General features: G+C 42.9%; 1 protein-coding gene across 1 annotated transcript; it reads right to left on the bottom strand.

The window, feature by feature from the left end:
• Window positions 1-6,612: 6,612 nt before the first annotated feature.
• On the bottom strand, window positions 6,613-7,323 carry LOC110913555. Its single transcript, XM_022158375.1, has one exon. It carries the CDS (start codon window positions 7,321-7,323, stop codon window positions 6,613-6,615), a length of 711 nt encoding a protein of 236 aa, XP_022014067.1.
• Between the last annotated feature and the right edge of the window lie 6,702 nt (window positions 7,324-14,025).

The following is a 14,025-nucleotide window of genomic DNA, read 5'->3' as shown; positions in this document are numbered from 1 at the left end:
TTGCCCGCATGTTCGGGATATAGTTGGGGGCAGTGTTGTGTTAGCTCACCTTTACAGAAACCTTTGTAACGCTGCAGCACCTAATGCTATAGCCATTACTGGCCCAGTTGCGTTTCTACAAGTGTGGGTTTGGGAGATGTTTCGTTGTTTTGCTCCTGCTGTTGCCCGGTTCCAGTACAATGCCCCGTTAGCTGCTCGGTAGTGTGAATTGGAAATAATTAAATTTATTATTTGGTATCTATATAGCACTATGTTATTTTTTTTATTTATCTTTTTAGGTGGAAGGGAAGCTTAATGTGTACAGATGTTTCCACACATTGCCTGAGAACATATAGATCTCAGCTGCAATTTATGACCGAGGCAACGGTATGGTTGTTAGTTGTTGACATATAAAATTTAAGTTTGTTTGAACACGTTTCTAAAGATTGAATTTTTTTTGTTTCAGTTTAATTGGAGACCATACGACGACATTGTGGGTAGACTCCCCGATATATGTCGGAGTGGTATGGGAATTTGGCGGAGTTGTTGCCCTCTACTATACTACTCGGTTGTGGAGCATCACTATCCTCAACGAGTGATGAGACAGTTTGGCATGTTCCAGTATATACCTAACCCAATTGCCATAGATAATACTGAGCATGCCAGGCTTCATTCCATGAACCGGAGCGGGAAAACCGGTTGGAACTGGTTAAGTCGTCACGCAGCGTATGTTTGTCAGTGGGAGGCACGTCATCAAAACTTGGTCACCGGGGAACTCATCACATCGGTTTCCGTTGCCAATGATTACATGCCGTGGTACATGGAACATACCGTGTTATATGTGTCTAACCCACAGTTGCCAGCTGGCCCTATGAGCGGTTTTCAAGACGAAGGATCAAGGGCCCAAATGATGGTATATACAAGTTTAAAATTATTGAAAGTTACCTTTATTATTGTTAGTAAAAAAATTAATTATTAATTATTTTTTTGCAGTCGGAGACGATGGGTCTAATTCACCGATCTGAAGATGTGGACGTTATTCATGGTGCGGCGTATCGGGCCCTTGAGATGTCTAATGTTCCACAATACACACAATATCCGACTCATCCGACACAGGAGCCGGTGGACCTTGTTTCATATCCTCGTACACAGAGGTTAGGGAGGCCCCGACGTCGTGGTCGTGGTGGTAGAAACGTTCAAGAGGCCGGGACATCAAATTGGGGCACAAACTTCGAAACAGGGGGGATCAGGATCCGATGTTAACGAAAATTAAAATTTTGCGGGAAACTTTGGTGGGTCACGTAACGTTGGCACTATGTTTGCGGATGCTAATATAGCGCCAAATAAGGATAATACTGATATGGGTGGATCATGGCAGTCAGTGTTGGCTACGGCATGCTCCGAGGGTTTTGACGTCGGTGACTTATTGGACCCCCAACAGAATGATATGGGTAACAACAATCAGTTTGTAGACCCAAACATAAGTCAGGCGGGGTTTTTTAGCCCCTCGTCACATATGATGGACCCCAACACAAGTCTAGCAGGGTTTGTTACCCCCGCATCACAGATGATAACCTTTATGCCAGAGACCCAAACAGACTATCAGTACTGGGCCCCAAACCAAAGCAACGAAGATCACCGAAACCGTTATGAAAATGTTGAACCAAACCCCTTAGACTGGCGTCTCGACTTGAACCTGTTTCCACCACCGAATGACCCATAGAGTGTAATACATCGTGAAATAAATATATTGTGTAATACATTGTGAAATAAATATATTGTGTTTTTTGTTGTTGTTATTTGTGCAATATATTTTATTATTATTTTATTGTTCAAAGTAAACTGATACTGAACAAATTTCATAACATAAAAAAGTTCATTACATTAACCAAAAAAAGACATCAATAACTGGTTCAGAGTAAACTGATACTGAACTTCTAAAACTTAAACTAAAAATACACATAAACCACCACAATCATGAGGTATTTATATTTGTTTATCATTAAGGCTATAAAGGACATTTCACAATTTTTAACCAATAAGCATTTTTCTCAAAAAGAAAAAGTATTTTTAATTCAATTTCCACCCACTATAAATACCCCTACCATAGGGAATGAGAAGTCCACAAAAACCACAACCACCTTTATGGCTAACCAAGGTGACAATCAAGTAGCTGATGAGCAAAACAATTCGCATGTGGTCTAGAGAAACTCATTTTCGATTCTAAACAAGTTAAGACGTCCAACCGGTCGTTCTAGCACTTCGTCTTTTCCAAAGCCGACCCAGGTCGTCCTAAATAACCCTGGGTCGTCCGCTCAGTCAAGTAAACCTGGTGGCAGCCCTCCAGAAAGAAAAAAATTTGCATTTCCAACCGAAAATTCTGAAAATTGGTCAAGGGATGCTGTTGATTTTTACCTAAACGGGGATTCCCCTTTTTGTTATTCTCGTTTTTAGGGGAAATACAGCTACCTAGAAGCTTTTGGGGTAGCCTGCTAGGCTATGAATCTAGTGCATGCCTAAATGACATTGTAAACCCAATCCTACCAGTATTAATTTTGATTATACAAATCACTGATTAGATATATTATTTTTTATGGCAGCATGTTTAAGCGTGGACGTTAAGGCTGATGCGGCTTCGACAGTCTAAACTTTTAAAAGACCCGTCAAGGAAATTGCGTTGGACGGTTTTATCTCCGCAATTTTATGAAGACGTGTGTTATACGAAGGATTGTTTAAGAGCGGTAGACATGGCGGGAAGGAAGGAACCGTACCCTCCATTTTGGGAGGTTGATTATTTGTATATTCCGATATGGATTAAGCAGGAGGACTGGTTACTATTCCGTGTTGATATGTTTAACATGGAAATAACACAATATTCGACTGATAAAAGATGGGGAAATGAAAAAAGATGGCTGGTTGAACACGTGATGGACATTTTTCCAATTTTCTTCAAGCATTTTCTTGACCAAATCCACTATTGGCGAAACTCGAGATACTGCACAAAGAAAAAAGTTTCATTTGGTTTTGTTTAAGATGGTGTGCCTCAGGACAATAGTAACATTGCTAATTCAGGGGTGCTTGTCTGTATGATGATGGAGAACCTTGTAAGAGGCAAGTCGCTCATTGATGAAACTGACGTAGAAGAGACTTGTATCAACTACCGTCGCCACATGGCTAACGAGCTTTATAGATGGCGTTGTATGTAGGATGAATGTTGTTTTTGTTTATGAATTGTGCTTTCGTACTTTTTATAATAAAAATTTAATGTTTCCTCATATTTCCACATATTTGGCTTTTTGTCAAAAAGGGCCAACCTTGCGTTTTCTGGGTCTATTATCTCACCGGTGCGTCGCAGTTCGCCATCACCGGGTTTCTTCGTGTCGTATGCTAGGGTGAATAAGGACTTGGGGCATTGGCGTTGTCTCGCCGGAGGTCGTTTCCTCTCGTTTTGGGGGGGAGGGGGACAAAACAGCCAAAAAGCCATTTTTGGCTTTTTGTCAAAAAGGGCCAAGCTTGCGTTTTCTGGGTCTGTTATCTCACCGGTGCGTCGCAGTTCGCCATCACCGGGTTTCTTCGTGTCGCAAGGGTGAATAAGGACTTGGGTCATTGGCGTTGTCTCGCCGGAGGTCGTTTCCTCTCGTTTTGGGGGGGGGGGACAAAACGGCCAAAAAGCCATTTTTGGCTTTTTGTCAAAAAGGGCCAACCTTGCGTTTTCTGGGTCTGTTATCTCACCGGTGCGTCGCAGTTTGCCATCACCGGGTTTCTTCGTGTCGTATGCTAGGGTGAATAAGGACTTGGGGCATTGGCGTTGTCTCGCCGGAGGTCGTTTCCTCTCGTTTTTTTTGGGGGGGGGGGCAAAACGGACAAAAAACCATTTTTGGCTTTTTGTCAAAAAGGGCCAACCTTGCGTTTTCTGGGTCTGTTATCTCACCGGTGCGTCGTAGTTCGCCATCACCGGGTTTCTTCGTGTCGTATGCAAGGGTGAATAAGGACTTGGGGCATTGGCGTTGTCTCGCCGGAGGTCGTTTCCTCTCGTTTTTTTTTTTGGGGGGGGGGACAAAATGGCCAAAAAGCCATTTTTGGCTTTTTGTCAAAAAGGGCCAACCTTGCGTTTTCTGGGTCTGTTATCTCACCGGTGCGTCGCAGTTCGCCATCACCGGGTTTCTTCGTGTCGTATGCTAGGCTGAATAAGGATTTGGGCCATTGGCGTTGTCTCGCCGGAGGTCTTTTCCTCTCGTTTTGGGGGGGGGGGGGGGGGCAAAACGGCCTAAAAGCCATTTTTGGGTTTTTGACAAAAAAAGTGGAAATTGATATTTAATAATTTAATACAAGTACGATAAACAATTGCACGTTTTATTACATGTTTGGGGGTGAAAAACGAGCTGCATAAAACTCATCTGCCCTCTCGTCTGTATTTCGCGCAAGCCTCGACAAGATCTCCCCCAATCCCGACGTCCTCGTCATTAACTAGTTTACTTAACAACATACAAACTAACACCCCTGAATCTGGTCCTGGGTTTTCCTTTTGATGTTGGCAAACTTCAGTATGTGTCACCATTGTGTTTTCCACATGTGGGCGTCCAGAATGTTCCCAGTATGCAATTTGTTCCAAAAATGTTTTGAATAACGATTCAAATTTTATTAGGGTTGGGTATACCCTAACTTGAATCAAGCTTGACCCATCAGAAACACTTGAAGTACACGTGCCAGTAAAATACAAAGTAAGGTGAAGTGTCCGCATATCAACACGAACCATGAACCAGTCTTGAAGGTCAACACAGATTGGAATATAAACCTGAGACAAAAATAAATAAGTTAAACATATTTGGTTTAAAATATACAGTGGGGGATGTAAGTGTTACCGTATCGATGTCCCAAAATGGGGGGTAATGTTCCTTTAATCCAATAGCAAAAGGTAACGCACGATGGTTAGGATTCTCTTCCAAAAGGTCCAGAAATTGAGGTGGGAGAATCGTCCATGGAAACAGTTGTTCTGGTCTTTTGGATTTTTTTTATTAAAATCCATCTGAACCTCATCATTCTCGTCACCCACCCACACACATGCTACAACGGTGAAAGTTTTATAACATAAGAATAAAACTAAATTTTCGGAGGGTTTTAATAATTTATACTCCTTACCAGTGGCGACAAGTAACCGTAGTTCTCGTATCCAAGTAGGGCACCCCAAAACTCAGACCCGAGTTGTCTCCTTCCAAGGAATCCGCTATAACAGAAAGAAGAATCTCCGTTATGATAGAACGCCATTACATTTTTTGACCACGATCTAGACTCTTCTGTTGGGTAATAATACCAGCGTGTCTTTCTGGGGATCTTTTCAGGGGGGGTATCGGGAACTTCCTCCAGCTCCAATAACGAGTCTTCCGGGTCCCCCATTTGTTGTGTGTCATTGGTGCAATTCGAGATGGGGGTATGAGTGACTATTTATCCAGAGATGTTATACTAGGTCGCTGTTTCATTCAGAGATGTTATACTAGGTCGCTGTTTCATTCAGAGATGTTATATTAGGTCGCTGTTTCATTCAGAGATGTTATACTAGGTCGTTGTTTCATACAGAGATCTTCTAGTAGGTCGTTCTTTCATCTATAAAAAGGCCCTTGGAAAACACCCCTCCATTGGTACCACCTCATCACTCTTCTTTGCAATACCATTTCGTAGTAATGGATAAGCGCAATGGTAAGAAACGGTTACCTCCTTTTTCCCACTTTCAAAACAATTGCATGACTGAAGAAGACATCAAAGCTTGTTTAGAATGGGAACTACCCCCAAAGGTTACGGTTCTGGAGGAAGGAAAGAAATCAACAAAATCGGAACCTGTCGAGGAAGGAGGATCGTCTTCCGGTGCAGTTGTGAATCAGCAACTGGCGAAACAGAAGGACGTTTGTGGAAGAAATAAACAGGTTGAAGAAATCCCCGTTGTTAAAAAAGTTTGGACCTATGACAATCAACAGTTTGATTTCAACCCTAACCCGGAGGAGGATTACGACCCAGAAGTCCTGAAGGAAGTTTGGAACTATGAGGAAGAAGAAGAAGATTGGTCCTGTGTTTGGCACAACCCATATTCTGGAGGAGTGTCAGACTCGGAACTATCATCTAGAGGTGACTGCCATTGGAAATAGGGTTGCTCGTTTTCTATCCATGGGAGCAGTATCAGACTTACGATAGCGATTCTGATTCATCTTTTTAAACCCCACCATATTCTACCTTAGCTGCTGTCTTATGTATTTTCAATTCAATAATATGTGTGTTGTTGTGTTTAATGATTCTTAGTGAATTTTGGAACACATGTCTTAATTGTTAAATTACACCAATTGAGAATTCAAACAGAAATACCAAACACAAAACATAGGAGGATACACCTAACAGTTAACATTAAAACCACAAAAAGATACTAACTTAACGTCGGCCACAGGTCTTCCTGTTGTGCCCGGTTTCTCCGCATCTGTTCCATCGACGTGCTTGGGGTTCATCGTGGTAGTTAACTTCCATCTCGTTTTGAATTCTTCTTGAACGAACCCTGCCTCGATGTGTTGTGACCCTCGAATGGTCCCCTTGAATTGTCCAGTCCGCTTCTTCCCACTCATCTTTGTGTCCCAGGGTGAAAAAATGACCGCTTTACTGTTCCTGATAGGTGGTGGTGTGGAATATGGAGTTGGTAACGTCATGTGGTTGCTCACCCCTCCAAGCGCAAACGACGATAGCATGGGAACAAGGGAATCTAAGCATTTGCCATTTCCCGCATGAGCACCGGTGGCGTCTGTATTCAACGGTGTACTCGTTTCCACCATCATCATTGGTTTCTTCCCTTGAAACTACCGCGTAATGACCTTCTCTGACATCGTAGACGGACACTTCATGTTGCATGGCTACGGAATGCAACTTGTTAAACCTGGACCAAATTCGAGGGGGTAGAGGGGTATTGCAGCTTTGGGCCATCTGCGCGTGGCGACCATACTCTGATACGTCCTTGGTGAACGTATAATGAATCAAGGCTTTTACTGGCAGGAGTCTTGCTTCCCGTAAGACATTATTCATAGACTCAGATATGTTCGTCGTAAGGTTACCCCAACGACGGTTTCCGCGGTCACGAACAATAGTCCACTTGCTTTTGTCGATGTCGTTCAGGTAGTTCCAAGCACCCCGATTTAACATCTGCATTTCCCTCACAGCCCAAACATACTTTCTTCGTTGACTTGTGCTCCCGATCATCCAACACAGCTTCCTAAGAGATTTGGTCTTGAACCTACCACTAAAATTGCTTCTGACATGCCGAAGACAATAACGGTGGTAGGCGTTTGGTTCCCTCGAATCCAGAAGGTTCTCCATCGCATTAATTATCCCGGCATGACGGTCTGATAGAACACAAATTCTACTGTTACAGTCTTTGGTGACGTATTCTCTCAAATTTTAGAAAAACCAACACCAACTATGAATCGTCTCTTCGTCAACTAGAGCGTACGCCACTGGCATTATGTAGTTGTTGGCGTTTTTGGTTACCGCAACCAACAACTTACCACGGTACCCTCCTTTCAAGTGTGTGCCGTCCACAGAGATGACAGACTGGCAAAGATGAAACGCGCGAATAGAAGGACCAAATGCCCAAAAAACATATTTGAATGTTGGATGTCCTGGAGCCGAGTGCGGGTGATGAAACCATGAAACCACCGTACCACAGTTTCGAGACTGAAACCGTAACACGTACTTTGGCAACTCCCGAAAGTTGCTTTCCCAGGTTCCATATATCCTCTCAATTGCCTTTCTTCATCCATGCCACGCCTTCGTATACGTAACATCGACAGACATCGCTTGCTTTATATGCGTCCTGATGTGTTTCACCTTCAACGCAATGTCTGTACGAATTTGTGGCAGGATGTGTGCAGCGATATCCTTAGATCTAAGGCACCTGTTGTTGTTGCGTACCACCGTGGAATAACAACTGTGGGCAGGCGCCCAGTTGGTAATTTGCCAAAGGTGTTGGTGTTTCTGTTTTGATGTCGTTGCACGCCATTCACACAAAGGAGCATGAGGGAAAGGGTTATTAAAATTTTTGTTTCTAGTGTAGCATTTAACTTTGTATAAAGTTGGTTTGCTATCCATCACAAAAATTTCCCTTCCACGGCGAATGTTCCATTCTCGGATAGCAAGGTCCACCTCCTTTTTTGACTTGAAATACATGCCGAGACGTATTTGTTTTACTTTTGGATTCCATACGTCCATTGGATTATCTTCATAATCCGGACACATGTAATCCCTAAGTTCCTCGTCCTCGTCTGGGTCGTCATGTGTCACTGGAATGATAGGCCTCGGCTGAGCCAGGGTCAACTCAGTGTGTTGGTTGACTGCAGCCTCGTCGTCAGAAGTACCATCGTCGGATGGTGGTGCCTCTTCACTTTCAGAACTTTCTTCGGTGCTGCAACTTTCCGAATCATCAAAACCGTCATTATTGTTGTCACCCACCAGAAACTGGGAGGACGGACCTACTATGTTATCAACAGGAGGCATCAAGTGGTGTTCTTGAGTTGTTTGCCCGTATCCCTCGTCATCTTCATCAGAATCTTGGGTGTCAACAACATTACGTTGTGTAATGTCATGCAGAAGGTTTGTGAAGCTCATATGTTGGACAGGATTGACTGTCTCCCACTGAACATAGATCTCGGCAATGAAGTTGCCATCCGATACTTCGGCTAAATAGTTCATTGTTTCAATACCATCATCGTTGAAAATTTTTGTTGTCTAAGATATGCCCTGAAACGTGTACCCTAGTAACAATGAAAGGCGCACCGATTCTTTCTGTAGTTGAACATGATTACAGATTGAATCCACCAATTGGTCATACGACGATTTATGTCGCATAAGGAAAGAGGTTGTTAGCATGGATTGGTCAAACTGAACAGCCCCGTTAACAAAGGAAAACACACCGCCCCAATATAGTCTTACGAGGTATGGCCGAAAAGAATCCATTAACTAAGAAAGTGACATGTTAAGAAATGTTAAGGATGAGTGGGTTGTGTAAGCTGGATTTCGTTTAGTATCTATCTGTTTTAAGGAAAGTTATTGTGGGTTGAGAACCTAATACAACTAGTATTTATAGTGTTGGAGTAACAAGATAGTTGGTGGAGCCCACCATCTTCTGGATTGAAGAAACACTAGATAAATGGTCGGAACCGAGATATCTAGAGGGTTTGAATCCGCATAAAAAGGTTAGTTCCCACTCGATCGATTTAGGTCTAACAGACCTTCTTCTCCGGTAATTCTGCAAAAAAGAGCACCGTTAGCCTCGCCAAGGGGAGAAGAGGGTTCTCTCCTTGACCCGACTCCGGTGTGAGAATAAGTATTGGTAATGAAGAAGAAGAAGAAGTATTTGAGAAGTGTGTGTAACTTGTGTTCATACCTGATTTTTCTCTTATTTATAGCCGGGAGTCGTTCAAAAGGCGGGAAAACCCGTTAGTGAAAAGAAGACGGAAGATGCTAACTCCGTAAGCGGTTATGTTTCCTTCCATTAATACTCCTTGATCCGATGTGATAGCACACGGATCGTGGTTTAGATCAAAGGCTAGGGGTTTGCCACATGTAAAGTGACTTAAGTGAAGGTTATTCTTCCTTTGCATGCATTCGTTGTGAATTTGGGGACGACTGATATAGCGACACGTGTCCAGACGGTTGTAACCGTCTTGGTAGTGCACGATTGCATTATTTCTAGAAGATTACTGCTGTAATCTGGTGTGACACCTTATCGTGTGGAAATAGGTGAATAAATCCCAAGTCTGGGCAAATAATATCCAAGTCTGAATATTAAGCGGAAGTATCTAACTCCGGATTTTTATCCTTTGTTTTGTGTAGGAAAGGCGCAAGGTTTTATGGTTCCCTTTGGGCGCAAGTGTTGGCTGTTGTGGGCCTTTTAAACCTCTCTTTTATGAGACCAGAGCGCGGTCGCGCGAGGTGCCAGGCTTGAAAATTAAAGTTGTGGTATGGTCCCAAGCACTTTTTATAAGGTTTTTGGGACCTTACCCCTTCAAGTCCCCCCAGTCTAGTGTTGTACTTATGCAAATAAGTGGAGCACTGGACTTATGAGAGGGAAATGCTTTTGGGCGCGAAAAATAAGGAATTTTCTATGAGAAGATTTAATTTTGTTTTGAAGGTTTTGAAAATCTTTGACTTTAGTGGATAGTACAGTCAGGGTTGTGTGACAGGCTGTCATTGTTAGGTATATTTTATTATCTGTGTTTTTCACGCGCGCGTTTAAACGCGTGTGTATTTTTCCTGCTGTTTGGAGAACTGTGACATCCGGAAAAGTCGTTGTGACGGTTACCGATGCTATTTATTGCGATAAGTATATAACGTTTGGGTAACCTCTTTTGTGTAATCATTGTTTTGTTGAAAACTTTTCCCCTTCCTTTCTTCTTTAAATTGTTTGAGAAAGAGATTGTCAATCTTTCTTCTTCTTATGTCAACTGGAGAATATCACGAAGATTTATCGGAGGAAATGTCTGCTGAACTACCACCGCTGAAATGGCCTAGGGCAACTTTTGACGGCCTGGTTCAGAACTTTAGATTCCCGGAGACCTGGGGTGCCCGGTACCCTGAGGAGGGTCAGACGGTAACAGATGCTCCGGCTGGGTATATTACTCTGTTTTGGGATTTCTTTTGCAAAGGCAACTTTCGCTTGCCTGTAACAAAGTTCTTTCTTGAAATTCTTGGTTTTTACAACATTAATCTCTCTCAACTGCATCCTATTGGCATGGTTAGGGTTCGTTATTTTGAGTTTGTGTGTCGGACCATGCATATTGAGCCGACCGTTCCCCGATTTAGGGTTTTCCATCAAATGCATTGTACCCAGGGGTTTTACTCATTCGTTCTGAGAGCATCTGCAAAGAAAATTTTGCAGCATCCTCCGAAGTCTTTTCACGATTGGAAGCAAAAATTTTTCTTTATTAAGGCCGGAGTGATTCCGGTGAGGATGGTTTTAAGGGGAAAGGAAGATGTTCCCGTTGAAACGCTTCGGACCCCTTCTGACGAGAATTGGTACCAAGATTTGAAGGAAATTCCTAACATTGTTCTGCCGGAGAAAGCCCTTGTCGGAGCTAGTATGAGTTTAAACTGGAAGATGGACCGGGACGACAAGCCGGTGTATACGGAGGAAGGTCATGGTATGATTAGGTTTTCTCCTTCTTACCTTTCTCCCCCCCCCTTTTTTTTTGAACATGTTTCCCTTCTTTTGCAGTTGTTTCGTTGTATGTTGTTGCATATAAGAGAGAAGGGGGAAGGATGGGTACCATTAAGAAAAAGCCTGACGAAGAGCTTTGGTACCATCGTATTGTGAGGAATTTTGCTCTTCCGCGGTATGCGGATTTGTCTGCACAGCCTGCTGCTGGTATAGGTAAGATTGCGCATACTGTTTGTTGTTTACTCACCATTGCGCGTCTGAGTGAATTGTTCTTTTGCGCTTTATAGGTGAGTTGTCAAATTTGGGCATAGGCCCTGAGAAGAAAAGACGCGCGACGACTAGTAATGTTGTGCCGAAAAAGAGTGATGCTGAGAAGACTCAATCTTCTAAAGCTAAAAATTTGGGGGAGAAGAAAGGTATGCGCCATTCTTCTGACAACTGGTGTGATTATGTGGTGGTTTCTGATACTTTGGAGGGTCTTGCGCCTGCAGTTACTATTAGGCGACCGAAACCAGAACCAAAGGATTCTGCTGACATTCCCCCATCCAACCCAGAGGATCCAATTGATTTGGAATCCAGTCCTGAGCATTTGGTGCAAAGGGGGGCAAGCAAAAGTAAACAAGCTGATACTGACGCGGAGGGTCAACCTCCTAAAAAAGTTCAGAGGAAGAAAATTACTAGAAAGGGGAATCTTGATGCCTTTGTTACGGAATCTGTTCCTGGTAAGTGGCATCTTTCCTTGTTTTCTTTATGCGGACTTTTTCCTTACGGATTTTTATTTTTTTCCAGAAGTTGTTGTTGCTTCTATTCCCACAGAACTGCAATCTGTGGAAAATGAAGAACTTCCCTCTACCCCTCCACATGCTTCTGTAGCTGACCAGCTGAAACCTACAGAGGTTGCAGACGATGGTGTAGATAAGACTATTGAAGCTGAGAAGCCTGTTAGTGTTGATCCAAGTGTGGTGGATGATGCTGATAATCCCCCAACCCCTGAGGTTGCTGTTCAAGATTTGGGGAAAGAGACAACTGAGAATACTTCTACTTCTTCCCCTAAACCTTCTGATACTATGCCGGAGCATGTTAAGAAGGTGACAGTTGAGGGGCAAGATTCGTCTGCTGGTATTAGTAAACATTCTCCAATCCGCCCAAAGGAAACCTTGGGAGATTACTATTATCGGACTTACACGGATAAAGATGCTGCTGATCCTCACGTCCCCGTTTGGAATTTAAAGAAAGGTGATACTTTCTCAGATTGGCATGCGTGCCAAGATTGGTTGCAGGGGATACTTCCACCTGGGGAGATTAAATTTCAGGAAAGTCGATCTTACGAGAAGACCTACCAGTCTTATTGTGCAAAAACTGCTTCTCATGTCTCTACCACTCACCGCATAGTACGTGAGTGGTATAGTATGCATAAGGAGCAGGAATCCTTTATGGTGTCTCGGAAGAAATTTGCCAAAGATGAGAGACGTCTGGCTCAATTGATGGCTAAATTAAAAGATGATCAAGCCAAGTTTGAGGCTGAGCGTAAGACTGAGGAATGGTCTGTTGCTGGTTGGAAAAGAAAAGCGAAAGCTGAAGCTGCTCTCCTTTCCGAGGAACGTAAAAATTGGAGAAAGATTTGCGAAAAAGATAATGCTGAGAAAGCAAACCTTCGTAATATCATTAATAACCTCAAGGCTGAGGTTGAAAAACTGTAGAATCAGGATGCGGAGGTAGAAAAATTGAAGAAGGAGAAAGCTGATGCAGAAGCTGCGCTGGCGGAGGCGCGTTCTCATAGGGAGCGTAGTGAGCAACGAGAGGTACAAGCTTTTGCCACCCTTGTCCTTAGAGATAAAGAGTTGAAAGAACTTACTGCTTTGGTTTCTGATCAGGAACAACTTAAGAAGGATCTGGAGCTTGCGCATTCCGAGAATACTGAAACCTCCCGCCGTTTGACCGAGGTTGAGGAGAAATTGGAAAATTCAGAAACGGCGCGGGTTACAGCGGAAAGAGAGCTTGAACCTTTAAAGAATGATATGGCCTGGTTGAAAGATCGCGGGATTGCTTGCGTAAGTTTTTTCTCTCTTTCTTGTTTGTGGAAAGCGCTTTTTTTATACTTATTTTTGCTTGATTTCATAGGTTGCGGAATCTGTGTTAAATTCTGAAGAGTTGGATAAAACCGTTGCTAACTTAATGGTTGCTGCACGACGTGATGGGTATGCGCAAGGATACGCTGAATGTTCCCAACATGTGAACAGTGCATTAAAAGTTAACTGGGATGATAGCAAATCTGCAACTTTTGGCGTAAATACTGGTGCCGCGCTTGCTTCCATGAAGACACAGTTTAATAATTTGCAACTTCCGGTTATGGACTTGATAAACGCAGCGCTGCAGTCGGATGACCATGTAGCGCGATTAAAGGAAATCTTTCCGGATGAGGGTGAAGATTTATAGTAGTTTTAAAATTGTATTTGAACAATTTTTCATGTAATATGCGGGATGTAAATCCCTGTTTTGATGGTGCGTTGTTGCGCAAGTATCTTAAACACTGCCGTGTTTTGGGAATGTTCAGGACGTATCCGTACGTTTGAGAACAACATGTTTCTATTTGTTTTGTTTAATGATTTTACAATGTTTTGCATGAGTACCATTGCTTTTATCGAGTAAGGCGAATGAAGTTGGTATAAAGCTCATGTGTGGATTTATGGTCGTTTGTGACGTGATCACTGACCGCGCATGGAGCTTGTTTTGTAACTACCATAATGTTTTTGCGCTTACTACAAGAAATTGCATGCACTTTGTAAACACAAAAATAATAGAAACTTTGTAATTTTATTCATGGATAGAGCAAAGAGGCTTTACAAAGTTTCTGTAATAATTAT

This window comes from Helianthus annuus, chromosome 15 (genome assembly GCF_002127325.2).
Source record: "Helianthus annuus cultivar XRQ/B chromosome 15, HanXRQr2.0-SUNRISE, whole genome shotgun sequence".
Taxonomy (NCBI): Eukaryota; Viridiplantae; Streptophyta; class Magnoliopsida; order Asterales; family Asteraceae; genus Helianthus; species Helianthus annuus.
This window is presented reverse-complemented; position numbering and strand designations above follow the sequence as displayed.

Bases quoted from the DNA above. Each gene is read 5' to 3' on its own strand.
- LOC110913555 (XM_022158375.1), bottom strand. From the start codon at position 7,323: ATGGAGAACCTTCTGGATTCGAGGGAACCAAACGCCTACCACCGTTAT.